Raw genomic sequence first — 24,947 nt, 5'->3', positions numbered from 1 at the left:
AAGACTGAGATCCCCTGAGAAGGAAGGAATTCTGCTTCCAGACTGCTTTGGGACTTGCGCAGCAACATCAATTCTTCCTGGGGTCCACAGCCTGCCCTGCAGTTTTCAGACTTGCCAGCTCCCACAACTGTGTGAGCCAGTTCCTTAAAATAAGTCCATCTCTTTATATATATATTTCGTCTATTATATTATCATATATAGGATATAAGATATACATATTACAATGATTACATAAAATTAAATATATAATAATTACATAATGTAATAAACTTATGAAAGAATTATATTGGTTTTTATATTGTATTAGCAGTTTGTGTGTGTGAGTGTGTGTGTGTGTGTGTGTGTGTGTGTGTGTAAGTTTTACACCCAATGTCGGGCTTGAATTTATGACCCCAAGATCAAGAGTCACAAGTTCTACTGACAGAGCCAGTCAGGTGCCCTTGCATTAGTGTTTATACATGTATATGATTCTCATTGGTCTGTTTCTCTGAAGAACACTAATACCCATGAGTTAGAACGTGTGGATATTCCCTTGTCCTACATTTACTATTTCTCAAAGGAATACTATTGACCTGGGACAGTACTTTATTGTGCAAGACAGTCTCACTCAGAGCAGAATATTTATCATCCCTGTCTGCTTTTCCATTGAATACTACTAGTAGCTTCCTTCTAAGTCATTATGAGAGCCAAAAATTCTCCCACACCTTCCCAAACTCTCCCGAGGGGTAATCCCTGGTACTGGCCCAGTTGAAAACCACTGACTTAGTTCAGCCTACTCATTTTATGGATGAAAAAGTTGAGGTGATGAGTAATTGTGGCTTTTTTTCAACATTAGTTAATGCCAAAATGTTAGTGAGAATTAAGACTTTTGGATTCCCACTTTAGTACATTCCTACCTCCTTTATAAGTCCTATGAAATAAGCCTGGATGTGTTCATTTATATATCGAAGATATCAAAGCTCTCAGCATGTTATAAATTAAACATTATCACATAAAATTTATTACTCCACTTTTCACAATTTTGAAGCACCTGAAGCTAGGATCTAATCACTTCTTGTGTGATTCTCCCAGTGTCCTTTCTTTGCTTGGGATTAATGGTCTCCTTTGGTTTAGCCAAGTGGTTCCAGTAAGAGCTGTCCTGTTCTTACATGATTCCGCCCTCTCTGGCTGTGGTTAGTTTGAGTGGACGTCACAACCCAGGTCAACCAGTCAGAATTGGTTTGAATTTTCAATCTCTGAATAAGAAGGAGAGTCAACAGTTCCCTTTGGAAATTGTGGAAACCAGCATGTGACGCTCAGGGGTTGGTTTGTAGTGAAAGAAAGGGAAGCCAAACAGAGAGAGAAGCAGAAATGAGGAAAAAAACGAGGGTAGGGGGTGTTCCTGCAGGGGTGTGGCCTTTGGTTCCCATATACCTGTGACTGAGCTGCTTCCCTTTCCTCCCCCTACTGGAGCTCCGATTGTGATTCCTTTGATTACATGAGATAGCTCAGCCTCTTTTGAACAAATCCCCTCTTTCTTTGGTCTAGACTAGCTTGAATGCTGTGTCATTCACAACTAAAATCATCTTTCCTTTTTACCAGGAAATGGTAAAATTTGAATTGTCTTTATAGTGATGCAACCCAGCAGGACAATAATAGTCACACTGGGCTTTGATGGCACAAACCAGGAGGTACTGCTAAGCCTCCCAGCAAAGGCAGTGTCACCAAGGTAATATAATCCTGTAGGAATTAAGAACTGGAGATTTCAATGAAGTTGAAAGTGTGCATGCATCCATCATAATTGCCATCATCATTACCAGAATTACCTAGACATTTATTTTTTCCTGAATTTTGGCTTATGCATTCTTATAGAAAGTCTCCTTTTTTCCTGAAATGCCCTCCTTGCCATAGATCTCCAGTTCACACAGAATTTCTGTTCTTTGAGATACAGCATTGGTGTAGCATCTAACAGCCTCTTGTGCTCTTGCATGCAGTGGGTAACTGAGCTGGGCTCTGGGTAGAATTTTTAATGACACAGGGTCCTCGTTAGGGGGCTTTGTTTTTGATAATGTGTACGGTTCTTTTCCTTCTTAAATTCCCTCTTAGTATATCCACACCAGGACTCCTGCTGCTTCTCACAGACCTATGACATCCTAGGCTTTTGAGGGGAGAGAAGAACTGAATATGAATAATGAGAAGAAAGCAGCTCCATTCGATGACCTGGTGTTTTCCATGAAAGAGAACCTAAGACATTTCAAATAACACTTTCGAAAAGTCACTTTATCTTTTTCTTTCCCCTAGTCTCCTTGAATCACAGACCACCTGAGCCTTGCTGTAGGATCCTGAAGGATGAGTCCATCCAGACCATTAGGAGCTATGAAAAACATGGGGAAAAAACCCCTGAGGACCAGTTACATTCCTCACACGGCTGAGATCTGAGGCTGACTCATTTCCATCTTCCCTGACATGGGGTCTTGGACTCAAAGAACATGCGTGCTTCAGAGAAAGGAGGTTTTGGCATTTTTCTCTTCTTCTACATTAACCACATATAACTCTTTCCCAATTTCCCCAGGAAAAGAAAAGGGCAACCTCACAAAAAAATACAGTAAAACCTTGGATTGCAAATAACTTGTTCTGCGAGTGTTCGGCAAGACGAGCAAACATTTCTCATAAGTTTCAACTTGATAAATGAGCGATGTCTTGTCATATGAGTAGTATGTGATGCTGGATGTCACATGATCACGACTGAGCCAATGGTTCTTGAAATTCACTTTGATATACGAGTGCTTTGGATTACAAACATGTTTCCAGACTAAATTATGCTCGCAAACCAAGGTCTTACTGTATTCAGCAGAATGTCAGGAGTCCTATAGCTGTAAGAGCCCTACCCCAGTCTCTTCTATGCTCAGAAGACAAAGACATTTCAGCCACCACCTACCTTTACTGTGGGCCACGTGACATAAGACACACACTAGAAATTCCCTGGAAGTGAAATTCTGTTTCAGGCCTAAATTCTCACCTTGCTTTTCCCTACACTCTTGAATACACTGGTTTTTCAGTGACGGCTTCTCTTATAACCATGTTTGTTCGCCCCACGACCTGCATCTGTTCTCTGCTTTCCTCACCCTGACTTGCCAAAGGCAAGATTAGACACTCCCAGCCCAATTACCACCCTGCCCGTCATGAACCATATCACGGGTAGTGCCCAATGAGCAGGAAAATGACATCAATGCCAATATGCCAATTCCCATGCCTTATCTATCACAGAAGGTGGGAAATACTTTATCCACTCACCTCAAATTGAAGAGAAAATTTATAGTCAGAGTCTTTGGCCATATCCTTGATGTAGGCATCAAAGTCATCCAGTTGAACTGGGCTTTATCAAACACAAAAAAATGTATGCTTTAAAAATCCTGTTGGCAGGTATCTATTATATTGCTTAATGCCATACTTTTCACACACGAACAATTTTCTTGGAGAAAAAAGAACTTTTACTTCTCCAAGGTTACCACTCACCATTTGTTGTTGTTGTTGTTAAAGTTACCAGTCCCTAATATATTGTAATTAAAAAGCGGGCCTTATAGGTTACACTTCCTTGAGATAGGAGAGATCTCTAGATTTTTAATTGGCTCTTACTCTACCAATAAAATATTATATATATATGCATACTCATATACCCACACGTATATAATGTTGTTTCTAGAAAGCTCTGATTTGTGGGAAAGAACAAAGGATTCGAGCCTGAAGAACTGCTTGAGTTACGGTTTTTCTTTATTTACTGTGTGATTATGGAGAATTTACCTAACTCTTGTAAGATTCAACATTATCATCTATAAAATACTATGGTCCTACTTACCTTATAAGGTTGATATAGTATATTAAAGAACTTTCTAAATCTAAACAGCTTTACAAGTATAAGCCTTTGTGCTGCCAGCCTCGCCAGAAAGCTTTTAGTGCCTCGCTCTTAGAGAGCCAGGTTTAGAGGCTTGTGTATCTATAAAAGTGTCAAAATGGTTCAAAGGTACAATCAGGTAACACCTCTGAGTTTACATTTCTGCATCTGTAGCAGAAGTTGTCACCTCTTGCCTTCTTCTTTTCATGAATAAGAATTACATTTTATTTCCTATAGTTTTCTGTAGCTGCTTTTCCTTTCCAGAGCCTACCAATACCAACCTGTTCTCTCAGCTTCTGCAGGATGCTGTACTCTGTCATTTAATTCGAGCCTTTTCACCCTGGCAGGATCCATCCAGCCCACCTTTCCCTTAATCTTGTTGCAAATTACTCCATTTACATCATCTACCTGTGGTCTTAGGTCTTATTAGCCAATACATAATATTTAATAGATATTTGTTTCAAGTTGTTGATTAGCCAATCTGATAGATTATGTTAAGAGTTTAGTAGATTTTAAAGGGCATTATACTTGCCAGAGGCACATTTAAACCCTAATGGTTTCACTAAATAATATTAATGACTTGTATCCATAAAACACATGACAGTACATATATTCGCATATGGTATCTTGCTCAGTTGACTCAGTTGACCCCTGAAGTGCACATGGGCAACATTAGCCCCATGCTTCAAGTGAGGGAGACAAGGCTAAGTAAGTCAAGCAAATAGTCCAAGATCACATGGCTCTCAGCAGTAGACTAGCATGCAGGGAGAATGATTTCTGGTTCAAAGCTGTTCCTACTCCAAACTTGCTATCCTTCCAAAAGAATGGCTATACATGGGGCTCCTGTCCTGGAATGAACTCCATCAGACCTGCACTCTCTGGCTCTTGTCTTTGAGCAGTGCATTGACCTTCAGATTAGGTTTACAATTCTAGTTTTCATCCTGTTACCAGGAGAATGGAGGCGCAATAGGGAAGGCGATCTGAGAAAATATTTATGAATTAGAAAAAGCAAAAGGAAAAGAGAGACAGAGGAAGGGCCAGGAAATAGAAGGATGAACATCAGGGAGAGGAGGAGGATGGTAAGGAGAAGCAAAAGAAAGCTGGGAGAGAGCAGAGATGAGGAGAACAAAGGTTTAGAGGGAAAAGGGAGAGGAGGAGGTAAAGCAAAGGAGTGTTGAAATGAGGGTAGGTGGAGATAGGAAAGGGGAGCCATGGGGACATGGTGCAGGGGCTTTGGGAGTGAAAGAGAAAGGGTACAGAGACGGCAAATGGAAATGTGGGGTGGGAGAGTCCCTGGAGAACTGGCTTTTAGAGAAGGAGGGAGGATTAGAAAAGAAATGAGAAGCGGGAAGGAGGAAGCTGGTTTGACGTGAGTTTGGGGCCTGTAGGCAGGTTCTACCACACCGACACTCTACCCAGACTGTTGTCCACACCCTCCTTCTCCTCCTCCTCTCTGCTGAGTCTTGGGAAAAGCAAGCCTGTTAGAATCTCCCCTTTTGGTCCAGAGACCCTGTCCTCTAAACACTTTAGTCTATGCCTTTCTACCTTACTTAACAACCCAGCCAAGAACTTTTGGCAACAAATTCTTCCTGTTTCTGTCGAATCATTCTTTCCAGGTGATGGTACCTCTCTTCTGTGTTAGTTATTCTCATCTCTCCTGCATCAGTTGCTATATACCAATGGACCGCATACTGATTTGAAATAGATTTAGGAAAAAGTTATTCTGTTATCTATGTGTGCCCCCCCCCCGAAATCTATATGTCACGAAAGGCTAAACAAATATTTTTGTGTCCAAATTTTTTTGGTATTATGTATTCCATTAGCATGAATGCCATAGATTTGGCCAGAACCCCCAATTGCCTCCTATTAAGTCATCAATATTTTATCCAAGGCAAGAATCAAGGATGAACTCTATGTATGGAAATATTCCACTTTTTATATGCAGAGTTTGAACCAATGGCCCAGAGGTGACAATCTAATTAGGCTTTTGAAATCAACCGACGGTTAATTTTTGCCCATCAAAATCTTAATTCTTACGACTTAGCAGTTCAGTAGATAAGTGAAACCATAGGCTGGCTATGGTAATTATTCTTTTCTATTTATTATAAAGATTTCCAGAGACAGCATTTCTCAAAGTAATTATTATAATATCAAATAGAGTAAAAGCTTTTCCCTGCACTACGCACAGAATTTCAAAGTACAAACCAGTAAAGGTTTTTGTACAACTTTGATGTAGCTAACTATTAGACATTTTCTAGATTGGGAATGGCAAATATCTTTCTATGAAAGACTTTTATAATTCCTAACAACCCATTCTTTACCAGTTTTCATATGATGATGATTTTCCTTATTCCTAACTTGGTTTTTGTGATATGCTTTCTTAGTGATCACTGACACCAACACATGATAGTTTAGACATTGTAGTACACATTTGCCTCTTTCTTAAGCATCTCCTCTATTTGAAGGCAAGCAATTGTTTTAATTTGCAAAGTTAAGATCATTATGAAGACCTTTTTTAAATAAAATATTATTAAAGGAAGTAGTAAGAAAAACTTAAATGTATTGTATATTTCAAGGTTTTATGGATTGGATCTTAAATGTTTTCACCACAAAAAGGAAACAATAATTATGTGACATGATGGAGATGTTGGCTAAATGCTATAATACATCGCACAATTTACATTTACACAATGTTACATGTCGGTTATATCTTAATGATAAAGAACAACTTACTTAGTCAGTTTCCTCTTCTTTAAACCATTTTTACTCCTGAGAATTAAAAAAAAAAAAGACAAGTTTATCTGAGCAAAAGAATTGATTGACATAATGATTAAATTTGAAGAGCTTTAAATAATTATATCAGGCTCCGCAATTTTATTTAATTTTCATTAAACATTGTCTCCATTTTGTTTAATTACTTTTCCTTAAATGAGAAGATAATGATAATAATTTCAGATTCATTTTTTAAAAACCCTGTTAGATTGCAGGAACATACTGCATTTTAGGTTTCCGATTTGCCAAATACCGAATTCTAGAAATGTAATTCCTTACTACTAGTGGTTAAATTGCTGAAGTATTTTTATAAATATATTTAGAAGTACCTACTGCTTGAATACTCCAGGCTCTACAGACAAGAAGGAAAGAGTTGGGGAATAAAATGGAGAACTAATGTCTAGGAGGGTGGACATGTTGGTTGTCAAAGACTAAAAAAACCTTTGGACATTTTCCCTGGGAACATGAGTGTGTGCTATCAGTTTTGGCATGCATCTTACAGAATTCTATGATGGTGTTGTTCTTATTCAATCTTGAATTTGTTTTTTTTTAAGTTTATTTATTCATTTTGAGAGAGGCAGAGACAGTGTGAGTGAGGAAGGGGGAGAGAGAAAGGAGAGAGAGAGAATCCCAATCAGGCTCAACATGGGGCTCGAACCCACAAAGCCGTGAGATCATGACCTCAGCTGAAACCAAGAGTCGAATTTTTGAACTAGTTTTTTAAGCTATCTGAAGACTTGGACCTACTACTTACTAGTTCTTAATTCATTACTATTCTGTAAGCTCAAACACATACAATGCTAATGTGTGCTTCAGTTAATTACATTTTAGGGGCTATTTAGAGTAATTGTTTCAACCAATAAGTCAGATAACTGACCTAAGCTAGGGAATGCTAACATGCTATCTGATGAAACACTTCATTCCTGTATATTGATATGATTGAGGGCTAGCGACAATTTTTATAAGTAATTTCCCAAGGTCTTTAAATATTGATGGAAGCACCCAAACTTCCTGAAAATATACAATCTATAGTAAATAACCAGTTGTGACCTGAGTGCTCTCATGTGCCCAAATATTTATTTATACTGAAATTGTGAATGTTTGGGTACCTTCATTTCTAGAAAGGCTTTTGCAGAATGAAGCCCTGCTTCTTCTGTGCTCTCATAGTACTTTGTCGATGGAGTATTTCTCATGATGTCTATCAGCTGCATATGTGCTCCTTTCTAGACAGTTCTTCCCCCTGCCACCCCCCCCCCCCCGAGCTGAGCACAGTTAATAGAACACATGGTGGTGCTCAAAAAATCTTACTTAACTGGACCGAAACAAAACATCTTTGCTGGGGTGCTTGGGTGGCTCCATCAGTTAAGCGTCTGACTCTTGATTTCGGCACAGGTCAAGATCTCTCAGTTCATGAGATCAAGCCCCGTGTTGGGCTCTGTGCTGGGCATGGATCCCGCTTGGGATTCTCTCTCTTTCTCTCTCTCTGCCCCTCTCCCGCTGGCAAGTTCACACGCTCTCCCTCTCTCAAAATAAATAAACACTAAAGAAAATCTTTGCCATGTTGCCCTCACAGTTTTACTTAATGATTCAATTAGGAATTTGATGTTAGACTTGGGAAATGGAACTGGTGGGCGGAGAGGAAGTAATAAGGGTAGGGAATGTAGGGAAATTTCCATAAAGGCAAATGGTGTTTCTTGTTTTCATTTTCTGGTTTCAGGCGGTTTTTATTTCTTCCCACTTCTGAGTGACGGCAATCCATTCCACAGCTCGTGTCTTATTTTTTCTCCCTCATCCTCTGTCTTCCATACTTGAGATTTAGCGGGAAGAGACATTACAGTTTTTACTTTGCCCCCCCCCCACCCCTGCCCTCAAAAAGCCACTGTAATGTTGGACAGGGCTGTATCATCTAAGCATTTTAGAACTTAAAAGAACACCTTCCGAATAATGTTTACTCAGCTCTTGTGAAGGTAGCGAAGTTAACTTTAGGAATCCCACAATGACTTCATGTAGTAGAAACTAATTAATTTGGTGCTTTGTGACACAGGAATGTTAGCTTAGATAGGTAACAGTTTGGCGAAGCCAGGAGGCTGCCCAACATATTTTGTGATTGGGAGTGAAAAAACAAACAAACAAACCCAAACCTCAAGCCTTCTTATCCAAGCAGACTTCAAGGGAAACTTGGAAGAAACAAATGTCTGTGGAGAGTGACGCTGAATACATTCAGTGCTGAAATATTAAGCTGCTACTATTCAACAGCTGTATGGAAGCCTGGTTCGTGGAAGAGAGGCCCTTTTTTTTTCTTTCAATCTCATTCATTGATTGAATTAACTTTTACATAGAATGTAAAATTCCACCACATGGTTTGAATGACTTATTGTGTCAAGTGTATATTTATGTGTATATCTTCAGGATTTGTGTACAATCTTTATGTTTTGCTTAGATTTTGCTGAAATCCCAAAGATTCCAAAGTATCCTATATCCTTAGGCTGTGGGATAAGGACAGGGCTGAATTATGAGACTCCCCGGCAACGCTGATAGAACGTTCCTATGTTTTCCATTGCTGTGCTAATTCTAAGACTACAATCAGGGGACAATTCACTTTTGAACATGTAAGTTAAGCTTTTGCCAGCCATTTTACCTTCAGCACATTATGGAAAGAGCTAGCTTGTGTGTGTGTGTCACAGTGAACATCTGAGGTGATGTTAGGGTATCATCTTGTCATTGCAAAATATTTTTTTAATAAAAGTGATAACACCCATCAAACATGCGGAATATATGCATACACAGCCATGCACATCTTTTAATCTTCTCTTTCACTTATATTAGGTAAGGTTCAAAATCCTGATGACTTCAAGGAGTTAAGACGCATACGTTCTTCATGGTTATGACATCTTGAAAAGCCAACCAGACTGGAATTCATTGCAAAGGAGAATACAAGTCATGGCAGAGACATGGGATTTATAATGGCCACAAACAAACAAACAAGCAAACAAACTTCCACCTCCAACATAAACCCCAAACACTCTATATGTCCCCAATGTCATAAGCTCTACTTACTCTTTCATAGGTTAAGTGGAAATCATCCCCAAATCTTAAAAAGGTGTTTAGAGTTATATCATTCTCTGAATAAAGTGTGCAAAAACCATGAGTAAAGCCGAGCAGTTTAAACTAAATGTTGCTTCACCCTTAAAATGACAACTGTTGAGAATTTAGAGCAAGCAGATGAATACTTGAGTAGAGCATGAGGTGACTATGGCCTTAGAGAGAGAGAGAGAGAGAGAGAGAGAGAGTAGTAACAATGAATCCAGATGGAGCTAGTCTGAATGAAATGGTTTTCTCTGACTAGGAAACATGATCTGAGATGACTGTAGCCAGAAATCCTGGCAGAATACCATGTTGAGACTAAGCCACCTGGGCATTGGTGCTCTGCCCTGGTTTTTCTACCACCCTGGGACAGATTTGAGCAATACCATGAGCCAGAAAGAGTCCCTTGATTTCCACACAAACCGCTCATCCAGAGGATTTTACAAAATGATCAGGAACGTCTATTTCCATGAAGTTGGCAGTTTAAGGAAGAACCAGGGTATGTGTGAGGAAGGAGGCGGGGCAGGTGGCTCTGTTACTTCTAGAGTAGGTGAAATGTGAAGACGAACCATGTGGAGAGGATTAACAATGGCTATTTAGCAGGGAAAAATATCCACAAGTTACTAGATGAGGGGAAAAGTAGCAAACAGTAGGGAATTCGGGTGGCTTTGTGAGTACTGAGGTAGCTCTACCCGAAAAAAGCAAGGATCATGTATTTTACTTCTTTTATTTATCTGACACGGCACAAGCCAACGGCTGAAAGCATAGTTTATGTTCAGTCCATGTTCATTGGTTGATATGTGTGTGGTTTACTGAAAGTGACAGAGAGCTGGGGGTTCTATGTTTTGCCTTCTCTTCTCACATGGAGATAACCATTTCCAGTCTCAAGACCATTCTTCTAAAAACTACTGAACGGTTTTTTAAAAGCAACAAATAGGGGGCACCCGGGTGGCTCAGTTGGTTAGGCATCTGACTCTTGGTTTCGGCTCAGGTCCTAATCCCAGGGTCTTGAGATCAGGCCCCGTGTTGGCATCTGTGCTGGGCATGGAGCCTGCTTAAGGTTCTCTCTTCCTCCCTCTGCTCCTCTCCCCATTCTTTCTCTCTCTCTCTCTCGAAAAAAAAAAGATTTTTTTTTTTAAATAACCAACAGATAAAACTACTGAATGGTTTCCCCCCCGCCCCCCAACTTGGGTCTAGTGCTATTTGACCAATACTGTAAGTAGCAGACCTTAAAGGGTTTGTTGGAGTTTGAAGATGTGTTTATTAAGGGGACCTATTAACAAAGGCATGCAAAAATGCATAGGCCTGATATAAGCTTAAAAACCAAACTGTGGGAAAGTCAGAATTAAGTAGAGAAATTTATAGGGCAGCATATGCAGCTTTCTTTCTTTTGTTTTAATTGAGATCTGTGGAGGGTACTTTAAGGGTATTGACTACAACTGGTCTGATGATAGGTAGAATACTTGAGAATGATTAATAGATGTTGAGTAAAAATTGATGCATATGTTGAAGGTCAAAATGGAATTTATACACACTATTTGTACCTAAATGCTATCTGATGTCAAATACTTAAAATATTGTGTTGGGTATAGTGAAGCCCTATACTAAAAACTGTTATTAAAACCAACTTAGAGGGGCCCCCAGGTGGCTCAGTTGGTTAAGTGTCCAACTCTTCATTTTGCCTCAGGTTGTGAGATCTGATCTCTTATGGTTGTGAGATCGAGCACCGAGTTGGGTTCCACACTGGGTGAGAAGTCTGCTTAAGATTCTCTCTCTCTCTTCCTCTGCCCATCCCCTGCTTGCGTGCATGAGCACACACACGCGTGCACATTTTTTTCCTCTCTCAAAATAAATAAATAAATAAATAAATAAATAAATAAATAAATAAAACAACCAAGTTAGAATAACAACAAATGGTCCTCATCATCCAGAACATTCTTCTGATTTCCTTACTTAACACATCATGTCTAGTGTACTTCAACAGCTTTCCTCTAGTCTCTCTTTTAAAAAAAAGAAAAATGCAAATTCTGGTATAAACAATCTCTACTGTGAGGAAGTCCTTTTTTGTATTTCTTCCATTGCAACTCAAAATCCTAACCTTGCTAGCTGTATTTATTCTGTCCTTGGAGAAACTGAAGAACATTTAGTCAATTGTCTTTTTGAATACATAACTCTACAGATTGCTTTTCGCCTTTTACTCTTTCCCTATTCCCCCTGCCCATGCACCATTTTTCCAGTTCATGAACTATTTTTATTGCTTTTTTCTGAGTCCTTCTGAAGTTGTCCAGATACCTGGATCTGCCTGTACATAATGTAGTACCTAAACACCATGGATATCTCAGGACAATGATTTTTGGTTTTGGTCAGGAAACCACTACCTTTCTTTTCCTGTGGCTCAGGAAAGGGAATAGATCCTTCTAGATATGTTAGCCTGAGATTTCAAGATGATGATGATGATGATGATGATGATTATATTTTATAAAAACTGAAAAAATACTCTTTTGAGATTTGATTATTAAAAATATTTAAAAGTTAAGAAAATAAGAATTTAAAGGAAGCTTATTTTTACAGAGGAAAGAATAGATTTCGGAGAAACCTGGATTTGGAACCTGGATATTTTAGATGGTAGTATGATAAGATAATCTCCTTAAGAGATTCTTTGGCATATTTCTAAGATGGGGCTGATAATATCCTCTGCAGAGTTGTGGGGACAATTAAATAAGATAATTATACAAAGAGGCTTGCAAATAGCCAGTTGTTCAATATTCACTGAGTTAGCATTAACTACGAAAACACTGAGACCCCAAACACAGTACAGTATTCTTGGCTCTCTACCTTCATGCATTTCTTCGTTGTTGGAAACAGAGTTCTCTAATGGATGGAGATGGTAAGGAAAATGAGAAGCATCATTTACTAAGGTAAGAAGCCAATGCATCGATTGAATGAAGAAACAAATGACTAATAATAAATGGAAGAAAAGCTTGCCAAGAAAATCCCAAGAAGAAAATTTTAAGTGGGAAACCAATATACGTATAGGCCATCTTGGTGCCATTAACTACTTTAATCCATTTCAAGACAGGAGTCATAATTTCAGATGCTGCCAAACACATAAAATAATTAAAAAGAATTTTTCCTTTTTGTTTTACTTCTGGAGGGCTAACTTTATAGACTTTGTGTTAGGTAAACAGTAAAAAAAAATCACTTACCAAGGATTAATATAAAATGCCAAAAGATAATCAGTCCAAAGACATGAGGGTAGCAGGGTTAAGAAAGCAAATATACTCCTACGCCTGTGAGCATTAATAGATAACAGATGTAAAGATGAAAAAGTGGCAAGAGTTAGTAGCATAAACTGTGAACAGATATCAGTAAATTACCTACGAAGATCAATTAAAATGACAAGCATCTTAATTATGATTAAATATTATTCCATTCTGTGAAACTTAAATGTGTGGGCTTAAGTGCTATCATATTGCCAAAATCAGTTTGATTCGCACACATCCATATTGTAATCAGATATATTTCTTTCAACTTCTGTTGTGTCAATTAGTCTGCTATTAGGTGATTACATTTTACATCAGTTAAATGAGACTCTTCAATGCCTCATTAGCTAGCTCCAGTCTTATTCTTGGGTATTATTACCCTTGCAATGCTTAAACCTCTTTTAAGGAGCCATGATAACATCATTTGATAGCTAACAGCAGCTCGTGGGAGGAAATATAAACCGTCAATTTGTGCGTATACTGATTTTGACAAAGACTCCAAGCTTCTGGGACACATTCTTACAAAGCTGCACCCCTAGGTATGACTTTCTATATTATTTTTAGTTTATAGTAATACCTTCTTTCTGAAAAATAACCCTTAAAACAGAGCTATGGTATGACACTCAGGTATCATTTTTTAAGACAAGGAGCTCAGCAAACTGCCTGTTCTGGAATCTGACTGATACTTAGCTGAGGGGGAGCAAAATTATTTCATTTTACTTTTAACTTCTTATTCAGACTGATTTTAAAAAGTGTGTTTTGAATCCAATTTCAGGTATCCAAACCACCTGCAAAATAGAACATTCATTAATGTGGATTTTAAACTGCCCGATGGCTGCATTTATAACTATTCTGAGAATTAGTGGGGGGAAATGGCATCACCTTGTCACTCTAGTTACTACAAATTCCCACTGAGATATCTATTTTGTCAGCCAGGAAATGCTGGTGTGCTGGCAAACTATCTTTGCCAAGAGCTGGTGGAGAATTTTCTAGATTTTCTAGAAAGGTCCTGAAGTGAATTCTTTTTTTGCCTCAGCTCTCCTATAACTGGTCTCTCATATTCTATCCATTGTGAGTGATTGTGTAGTTAGTCAATTACATAGGTGTCCTGAGTCGCCAAGTGTAACTGGGCCAATTTCTACATGGGCTGCTCGTCACTGCTTTGTGACTGAGGCTTTTTAAAGGGTGAGCCAGACCAGAAACACGCATCAGTGAATTAGTTTCTTAATCTTGGCAAGAGTGTTAATGTATTCGAACAAACCTAGAAATGTTTACTAACTTTTCACCATCGAGGGGTTATGGGTTCTTTTTCTTCATAGTTAGCAAAAACCCATTCAGGCTAAAATTTAAAAATAGCACGACATATTGTCTTGTTAAAAAGAATCCTATCTCAACTAGACTTTCAACTGCTAGATGCCCACTCAGGGAAACAGAATTTATATTTCAGTTAAAGCCCTCCCTCTTTCATTGATTCCGTAGTTTCTAGTCTCACCTAACTATTTCTTTAAGATCACCATTTTGGGGGATTTGGAAAACAAGAAAAAAAACTAAGATCTCTTAAGAGGATTAACATGAAATGTATACATTTAAATAAATGTGCTTTGCATGGTCACTTGCAAAAGAAACAAAGTAGATCCTGTAAGCAGTGCTGGCTCCATTTTAAATGGTTACTTCATTAGCAATTTTGTTAGGCATCCATTGCAGTGGAGAGGATCGTTAATTCTCATCTATCACTGTTAAAGTATAATGTCAAGCAATTTAATCTCTTGACAATGCTTTCTTAATTCTGAAAATACCTCCTCCCTCCAGGTCCTTAATATGCCAGCAGGCGGAAAAAAATGAGGCCATGTTTTCCTATGGGACTTTACTTGCCCTTGAGATTTATTTACCTGTAAGTGTAACAGTTGAGAGCCCTGGGCTGTACGCGTCTACTTGACTTTTGAACAAAAGGTGGTGGCTCACATTCCTGGGCACTGAAGTGTCAGTTTGAGATAGAGATGCTGCTCTGTCACATGCTGCTTCTGTGGGGTCTGTCCTGTGCCTTCGGCTGCCACCTGTTCAATGTGGGTCTTGCACTTACGCCCTTCCTTAGCTATGGGCTACATTCATGACTACGTTAGTCCTTTGATTAATATAGTAAATACTGAGCAGACTAAGACATTTTCTCTACTTTGTGACTACAGTAAACTCATACGAACTTAATGTAGTTGGTGAAGAAAATCTAACCTTCAAAGTCCACTATCACCGAAATTGTGAAAGGATAATCAGACAAAACCATTTATCCGCAAAAGATAGTAAAATAAAGTTGGAGGCACACACAGCATAGATAAGCTGTCTGGAGGCTTATTCCAAAATAATGCTCACCAATTGTATGGAAGCTTTCCATCCCTCTCCAAAGATGCAAAATTGACAAAAGTTCCTGCTCCACATTCCCTGTTTGGAAGGAACCACAAAATTAGGTTACTGGTTGACAGAGCACTCTTTTACCTTGATATAATAGAGAGCCTTTACTGGTTTATCATCACAGCATTAAATTTATAAAGGGGGAGGCGCCTGGGTGGCTCATTCGATTAAGCATCCAGCTGTTAATTTTGGCTCAGATCATGATCTCACAGTTCACTTCATGAGATAGAGCCCCATGTTGGGCTCCATACTGACAGCACAGAGTCTGCTTGGGATTCTCTCTCTCCCTCTCTCTCTGCAACCCCTTTCCTCCCCATGCTCACTCTCTCTCTCCAAAAAAAAAAAAAAAAAAACAAAAAACTTAAAAAACATCTAAGTTCCATGTACTTCTCTTTCACATGCAATGCAAAATAGAAAGATAAAATAATTTTTCATAAGGTTGCACATGCCCAAGTCATTTGAAGCCAAAAGTATTTGTTTTCAATCCTTTCCAAAAGGCACTCATGATCCTAGCTTAAATCTCTCTCTCTCTTTTTTTTTTAGTGTTTACTTATTTATTTAGAGAGGGAGTGAGCATAAACAGGGAGAGAGGGAGAGAGAGAAAATCCCAAGTAGGCTCTGTGTTGTCAGCGTGGAGCCTGATGTGTAACTCGATCTCATGAACCATGAGATCATGACCTGAGCTGAAATCAAGAGTCAGATGCTTAATCGACTGAGCCACCCAGGCACCCCAATCCTAACATAAAGCTTTGAACTGTTTGGGGCATAATATTTTTTACAAAGCCTCCTAGACCGAGGGTTTTCTGTTTTCAGCACATATTCTTTGTGGGGTTTTGTTTTTATAGCATTTAAATTTCCTCTCTAGAATGATGGTGGATCAAGTTGGATTTTTTTTCCTCCAAAAATTTCTCCTCACGTTGGGATGTCCATGTGATGTATCAATTGAGATAAGAGTATAAAAAGTGATACGTATTGAAATAGATTGGCTTATGCAGTGCCTCTTGTCCAGAATGTTGCTTATTAATCTGTCAGTAGAAAATACTGCTAAAGTTGTTGTAAAGTTTTTTTCCCCAGAAGCGGAGGTAAAAAGTAAACATATTCTCATGCCTTCTCCACCTTTGCCTAATGTCATTGGATAAACAACACAGCTTACTGGGCTCATGCATCTCATTTTCCCCCCTATATGAAATTGATTGACTTATTCAGAACTGAAGAAGGGATTTTGAAATTACTGGCACACGTACTAATCACTTTAGTTACCTGCCTGCTCTTATTACAGTGTTCTAAAAACATTTTTCTTCTCTTTTTTTAAAAAAAAATTTTTTTAAGTTTATTTCTTTATTTTGTGTGTGTGTGAGTGAGAGAGAGAGAGCAGGGGAGGGGCAGAGAGAGAGGGAAAGAGAGGATCCCAAGCAGACTCTCAGCTGTCAGCACAGAGCCAGATGAGAGGCTTGAACTCACAAACCGTGAGATCATGACCTGAGCCAAAACTGAGTCAGACACTCAACCGACTGAGCCACCCAGGTGCCTGGAACATTTTTCTTCTTTGAAAAGTACACTAATATATTGTTATATCACATTGTGCTATAAATTACACACCATCAATTAATTTTCCTATGTCAATTTCCTATATATAGGATTTACTTTACCTTATAATTCAAAGGTTCTTTCTCTAGGGGTTAAGGATAGAATTTAGGGCTCTAGAACATAGTGGGGGAAAAGTACATCTTTAATTTCACCACCTCTAAATTTCTAACTGAAATTCAGCAATTCCTTCAACTATTAGAGTAGGCAACAAGCCACAATAATATCATCAGTACTGATGAGATGAGATCGCTAAACCATAGAAACTGCAGACATATTTCCATAATGAACCTGCTGCAGATATTGAAATATTGTTCATATTCATCACTCTGATGAAATTATGAGAGTTATTGGACATCTTATGCAATATTATCGTACTATATATTATCTAATATATTTATAAAAAAGCATGTAAAGCATTTTTAAAAATAGTCTGATGACCATATTTTAATATAATTAATTTCTTTTTAATCCTATGTATTTCATTGTATGCACTTAAAAAGAAAGCATTATTCTTGGAAGAGATCCACAGGCTTAATCAGACTGCCAGAAAAGATCACAGCACAAAAAAAATGTTAAGAATCTCTGCTCTAATGACCAGCTGGCTGAGGTAGATCCACTTCTAAATATCTTGCTGGGTGCACCACAACGAATGCTCCTGTGATGGTATTCTCAGAAACGCCACTACGTCCGTTACTATACCTATCCCCACCCCCACCACTGTTACTATTATGAGCTAACGTTTGTTGCATGCTTCCCAATGATTGCATTATTGCTCCTAACCATCCACTCACCTAGGGGCTGTTCCCGTATCTTCTTGAAATACATTCTTTCCCCTGCTTGCAGGCCACGTAATCTCTTAGCTTTTCTTGTACTCTGCTGGGTGCCTCTTACCAGTCTCCTTTGCTCCTATCTTTTTATTCTTCCCTGAAAATCTTGATATTAGATTGTTCTGGTGCTTAATCCAGGACCCTCTTCTCTAATTTACACGCACTCCCTCCAGTAAATGAGAATTTCATCCAGCTTTATATAGCTTTAATACTGTTTATATGCTAGCAACTCCCAAAGTTACATCCTTAATCCAGACTTCGCTCCTGAACATCAGACCTTTGTGTTCAACTCCCACTCCACACCTGCACTTGCAATCATCTTAAATGTAACATTTCCAAAACCAAAGTCTTGATGTTCCTCCGACTCTGAAATCCTCATCTGGAATCCCATTTCAGTTGGTGGTGACTCCATCCTTTCTAGTTGCTAGGACCAAAAACCTTGGAGTCATCTTTGACCCTTATTCATTTCCATTTCACGTGCAATTTATTAGCCAATCCCCTTAGCTAATGACTCTGTTTTCAAAATATATCCAGAATCTGATCATTTCTTCCTACCTTTATTGCTGCTACCCTGGACTAAACTATTACCATCTCTTGCCTGGATTACTGGAATAGATCCCCCAGTTAATATGCCTGCTTTTGTCTCAACAGATTGTTTTCTTAAAAAAATTTTTTTAACACTCATTTTTAAGAGACAGAGAGAGACAGAGCACGAGTAGAGGAGGGCAGAGAGAGAGGGAGACACAGAATCTGAAGCAGGCTCCAGGCTCTGAGGTGTCAGCACAAAGCCTGATGCGGGGCTTGAACCCACGAACCGTGAGATCATGACCTGAGGCAAAGTCGGACGCTTAACCAACAGAGTCACCCAGGTGCCCCTCAATACAGATTGTTTTCTAATGTAAGGCAGCTCTTCTGCCCCAAGTCCTGAACTCAGAATAAAAGCATAAGTCTGTCCTTTACTCAGGATAAAAGTATAAGTCTTCACAATGGCTTACAAAGCTCTACATGATCTGACATCATCTCCTGCTAAACCTTCCTTCATTTCCTCTGCTTTAGCTGCACTAACCTTCCTACTACTCTCTGAACATGTTCCTGCCTCAGGACCTTTGCACTGGCTGTTTCCTCTACTCTTCCCCTAGAAAACACATGGCTAACTCCCACATATCCTTCAAATTGTTTCTCAAATATCGTTTCAGTGAGACTCACCCACCTCCCAGAGATCATCTACACATACTCCTTATGCCTGTACTGCTAATTTCCCTTACTCTGCTCTATTATTTTTCTCTTATTGTCTGCTCACATGCCATGTAATCTTTTTACTTTTATTGATATTATTTATTATCTACCTCCTCCACTAGAATATGAGCTCCATGAAGGCAGAAATTCTCATCTGCTTTCCCAAGCATCTGGAGAGTCTGACACATAGCAGGTGTCCATTAATATGTGTTAATGAATAAATGAAATTTCAGTGAACCGCACAAGGTGACATAGATTGTAAATTAAGATTTGATCCCAAGGAGTGTAATTTCAGAGCTCTCTACTCTAGCCACAATGTGGTACCACCTTCTTCCCTATCCTTCTAAGATTTGTTTAAATGACAACATTCAAAAAGTTTGATATTTATATTTAGACTAATCTCTTTTATCTACGTTAATAGAAGCTCATTTTTATCTCCTTTCTGGGGCAGGTCAGTTTATACCTTTAAATGCATTTATTTATTTATTTATTTTCTTAAAATTTTTTTTTTAATGTTTATTTTATTCTTGAGAGAGAGAGAGAGCGCAAGTGGGAAAGGGGCAGAGAGTGAGAGAGAGACACAGAATCTGAAGCAGGCTCCAGGCTCCAAGCTGTCAACACAGAGCCCGATGCAGTGTTCGAATTCATGAACCCTGAGATCATGACCTGAGCAGGAGTCAGATGCTTAACTGAATCAGCCACCCAGGAGCCCCAAATATATTTATTTAGGTACATATCTCCACCTATATTCTAAGTGCTTAGTGGACAGCTTACATGTCTGATTTTTATTTAATTGTGCCATACAAGACACCGATTAAATCATTATTGGATGGATACATTTAGCTATGAATAGGTAAATGATAGAATTCTGAGAAAGAAAAAGGATGTGATTGGCAGTTCAGCAGGGTCCTATTGAGTAAATATAAATTTGAATCAAATTTCCCAAACCCTGTAGTACTCAACTAAACAACAGTTTTTAAGAGAATTGATGGATTGTTCTGATAATATAGGGGACCACCGAAAGTACTTGAGAATGTGCTCTGATGAGAAACGCATCAGTGGTCAAAGGAATAGGGAATCACCAAAGTCATAAATCAAAAGTCTTTTTCGGCTGCAAGAAAAATGAAAACTGCCTGCAAGTCTGAGTAGTAGGAACAAAACTGAGAGGGGGCCTTGAATGGACCTGATCATAGACTGCAAATGTTTTCTAAGACAGTTTTGGCAGAATTGATGAAGAGAGGGATGTTTTTCTTTCTTGTGGTCTCTCCATATATTAACTCCTTTCATTAATCATACTAAGTAGCCATAGATCTTTATTTGACTCCAAAATACGTTCGAAAATATCCAAATGTCATTAATAGATCCCTTTGTATAGGTTTCTTAAAATGACAAGATTGAGAGTAGGAGATCTGGATTTGTATAAACAATCCTTTGCTTTGCCATTTCCACTGTGATGTTTTCTTGTTAGTATTATTATTATCTTTTAATGTCTATTTATTTATTTTGAAAGAGAGAGCAAGAGGGGGAGGGGCAGAGAGAGAGGGAGAGAGAGAATCCCAAGCAGGTTCTGCGTAGTCAGTGCAGAGTCTGACGTGGGGCTCCAACCCATGAACCATGAGATCATGACCTGAGCTGAAATCAAGAGACAGACACTCAACTGACTAAGCCACCCAGGCGCCCCCATCATAATGTTTTCTAAACTAATATTTAAAAGTCTACCTAGAAAACACACACAACAGACACCGAAAACTGAAATGAAACTTATCGCTAATAAAATTTAGGTTTGCAAAAATATACACATATGATAAATTAAAATACTTTAAAGGCCGTGGGTAAAAGATTAACCAAACTTAACTTACCTTGCCATCTGCAGATGTTTTTTCCTAAGAATTATAAGGGTCACAAGCAGCAGTCCAATTAACAGTGTGCTGAGGATGGCCAGCACGGAGATGACCACCACGTTGGGGTTCATCTCTGTCACTAAAGAGAAAAGCCATGCATTTTCATTACAAACTTCCATTACACAAAGCTAACAGAACCACTCATCGTTTTCCATTGATTTTTAACACCATGGAACTTATGACGTTGAAAACAAGAGCAACAATGGTGTTTCTCCAAGCCGACAATGACCTCCTCCTGGTCAAATAGAATCTAGCAAAGCAGTTTGATAAGCGGTGTTCAGGTACCTAGAGGAATTGAGTCCATCTCCAAAGCTTCTGTTCAGAATGTTCTTACAAAGGGAAATTATAAACTGTGAATAGTGCCTGTACCATCGTTTAAATTCTTTTGAAAATCAAAATATCTAGAGGTCATCATCACGCGTTATTATTGCTTAACATTTTCAGAAGCTTGGAGAGGGGCAGGTTTTCGCGTTACGCCTATGACGTTAAAGGCAGAAAGCACAACTGTATATTGCACTCGCAACTAATAACGTATATGAAAAAGGCATTAGCAAGCTACCATCTGCTGAAACACTTAACACATCACTAGAAGCAGGCATTCTGATGATAGGTAGCCATATGTTGAGAGGTTTCCCATCTGCACAACTCTAGAGATGAAACCGATTATTAAGTCGTGGGGCCCTTAAGAACAGCAGCTGTGTCCCTCGCATATACTTTATATAAGGGCTGCTATGGCACTGTGCATTGCCTAGTTCATCACACTACAGGGAAGAGCCAGATATTAACAATGGGGACTACGTGTCACGTTTTTATGAAATTCGTTACGGTGGACCCAAGAGGAAAGACTGCTCCCATCCTCAGCATTGATCATAAAATCACACAACCGGCCACCACATTCAATCCATAAACCTTTGTGTATTTGCCACTTCCCATTTGGGCCAGCTTGACTCCTGTTCACAGGCAGAGTAACTGAACACAAAGAACATTAGACTCATGGTCAGGAGACCTTTTCCAGGTTCATCTGACTACTAACTGTCATGTGGAGAAGCTATTTTATCTGTCTCTCTGGGTCTCGTTTTCCTTACTTGTAAATAAGCTTAATAGTATCACCTGTTTCTGGGGTTGCTGTAGCAATGACAGGGAATAGTAAGCATGAAGAGACACAGAATGGTGGAAAGGACACAGAAGTGACAGACCATTAATATACTTTTCAGGTCCACTTTTGTCCTCTTTTCTGGAAAAATAAAAATTCAAAACAGAAAACAAACAACTATATGATGAATGCTACAGAAATGAAAATGAACCCAGTAAAAGGATCTTGTGACAGTGAAAGGTTGTATTACAGGAGGTTTCATTGAGGGTCTCAGGTTGCAGAATCACACTCCAACAAACAGGGGAGCAACACGTTTAATAGAACTCAGAAGGGGAAAAGGAAAACTCCCTTATTCTAGACCTTTCATTAATTTCTATTTCCCTACTTATAGTTTGGCTTCATTGGAAACTCGCCTGCTCTGACCCAGTAATTTAGCATTGTCACCGCATGGTCAGTGACGGCTAAGGGCCAAGGGACAACAGATGAGCCCTAATCGATCAGGGCACTGTGACCACCGCTGGACAGGAGGATGACGATGGAGGAGTTGATGGTGGCAGCTATCACTCACACTACGTGTGCAAAGCTTTACGTATTTCATTTCTAGGCTTCACAACAGCTCAACAAGGTACACATATTATGATTCCACTTTCGCAGATGAAAACGCAGAGGCTCAGAGATAGTAAATATCTTTCCCTAAATCACATAGCTGGTAAGGGCAGGTACGTGCTCCCTGACCCCGCAGCCTGGAATGTTTCAGTGGAGCATGGATCTATTAGAAGTACAGAGTACATATATTTGAAAAGAAAATGTGAGGAAAATCTAAAAAGATAAAACTTCTGGGGGTGCCTGGGTGGCGCAGTCTGTTAAGCGTCAAACTTGATCTCAGCTGAGGTCATGATCTCACAGTTTGTGAGTTCGAGCCCCGCATCAGGCTCTGTGCTGATGGCATGGAGCCTGCTTGGGATTCTGTCTCTCCTCCTCTCTGCCCCTCCCCTGCTTGTGCACTCTCGCTCTCTCTTTCAAAATAAATAAATAAACTTAAACAAATAATACAAAGATAAAACTTTCAAAGACACCAGATTCCACGAATGCCAGGAATTACCCATTGTTGAGACAGCTATGAATGTGGGGACACTGGGGCTGTCGTGGCTGAAGCTGGTGACACTACAGTTGTAGGCAGTGGCAGGAAGGAGGCTGGAGATGGTCACAACGTGAGAGGAAACAGAAATCGGTTCCTGGAGATGCAGAACATAAGATCAATGTTATATTATCTCTACCTGCTTTGTTTTTTAAACTATTTTTCAGAGCCGAGTGGGTAATATATAAACAGTAAAGAAATTAAAAGATGTGAAAGGATAGCAATGAAAAATAAGCTTCCTTATTTCACTACTTCTTATCTACCGAGTTCTCTTCCACAGATGGAGCCGTTGTTGTCAGGCATGTTTTTTTTTTCTTTCCCATCTATATTTTATGGAGGTAAAAACATAAGATACAGCTAAACAAAAGTGATAATGTAGTTCACACATCATGCTGCTTACTCTTTACCTTGATTATCAGTATATTTTGGTGCTTTGCCCATGTCAGCACAGGTAAAGTGGTTTTATTCTTCTCAAGGGCTTTGTAGAAATTCATGGAAAGGGACACACTTTATTTAACCAGTCCCCTACTGAGGAATGTTTACATTGTCCCTGATTTTTTGCGATTACAAACAATGCCACAGTGAACATAATTTTAAATTATGGGAACAAACATATATGTACACACACTCAATATATGTATGTGTGTATGCATGTGTACACATACAGCTTCGTACACAAAACCTGCATGTGTGTAGATGTGTGAATGTGCATATACATATATGTATACTCATGTTCCCAACAGTTGAATACTGGGTCAAAAAGTTGTGTAGTTTTCATTTGGAAAGCTATTGACATACTGTCTTCTACAGACATGTTCTATGTTATCCTGCCACTGTCAATGTGGGACAACACCTGTTCCCATTTACTCCTTCCAATCCAACGTGTCCGCAAACTCTGAGTTTTTCCAATCGTATTGGTGGAAATTGTACCTCATTGTAGATTTATTTTGCATTTCTTTTACCATAAATGAACTTGATCATCTTTTCCTATGTTTAAGAATCTTTTGGGGCACCTGGACGGCTCAGGTGGTTAAGTGTCCGGCTTCGGCTCAGGTCATGATCTCACGATTCATGGGTTCGAGCCCCACGTCAGGCTCTGTGCTGACAGCTGGGAGCCCGGAGCCTGCTTCGGATTCTGCGTCTCCCTCTCTCTCTGCCCCTCCCCTGCTCTCTCTCTCTCTCTCTCTCTCTCTCTCTCTCTGTCTCTCTCAAAACTAAATAAACATTAAAAGATGTTTTTTAAAAAAGAATCTTTTGTGTTTATTTTCTATGATATATTTGTTTTGGGTTGTTAGTCTTCTACTGAAGACATTACCCCCTTTGTCTGCCTTCTCAGCTTTTAAACAGCAGCCACCAAAGGCATAGCAACTTTGAGTTCTCAAAAACATTTGATATTAACCTATTCTTGAGTAGAACAGATTGTTAATTTGTTGGGCCAGTGGTTGGACCAGTGACAAGTACCACAGTACAATATAAAAAGATGAGCCAGCATAACATTCTTTTTCAAAACAGGGATCTGAAACACTCCTGCCTAAAGAGATGACAGCCATCAGCACTTATTTCCAATCCCACCTCTTTTATTATCCTATAAAAGAATGATTCTAAGGAAAGGCTCAATTGTAATAAGCAGCTACATAACCATTGTTTTCTTGAGGAAAAGATGTTACTATAGCCGCAGAGAAGAAAATCCACTACTGACAAAGCAGTTATTTCCAAAAAGGATTCTTTGAATAGAAAAAGAGATTAGCTGTTCAGTATAGATCAAAAAGAGA

General features: G+C 39.0%; 1 protein-coding gene across 1 annotated transcript in view; it reads right to left on the bottom strand.

Moving 5' to 3' along the window:
* The window catches only part of PTPRO (protein tyrosine phosphatase receptor type O), a 73,964-nt gene that overhangs the window by 23,965 nt on the left and 25,052 nt on the right, over positions 1 to 24,947 (bottom strand). The window contains exons 6-10 of the mRNA XM_042991828.1: positions 23,140 to 23,272; positions 20,903 to 21,023; positions 15,355 to 15,423; positions 6,605 to 6,640; positions 3,274 to 3,355 (exon numbers count right to left, since the gene is read on the bottom strand). Coding sequence (XP_042847762.1) covers positions 3,274 to 3,355; positions 6,605 to 6,640; positions 15,355 to 15,423; positions 20,903 to 21,023; positions 23,140 to 23,272 — 441 coding nt within the window. The remainder of the gene's footprint in view (positions 1 to 3,273; positions 3,356 to 6,604; positions 6,641 to 15,354; positions 15,424 to 20,902; positions 21,024 to 23,139; positions 23,273 to 24,947) is intronic.

Source organism: Panthera tigris, chromosome B4 (assembly GCF_018350195.1).
Source record: "Panthera tigris isolate Pti1 chromosome B4, P.tigris_Pti1_mat1.1, whole genome shotgun sequence".
NCBI classification, from domain to species: domain Eukaryota; kingdom Metazoa; phylum Chordata; class Mammalia; order Carnivora; family Felidae; genus Panthera; species Panthera tigris.
This window is presented reverse-complemented; position numbering and strand designations above follow the sequence as displayed.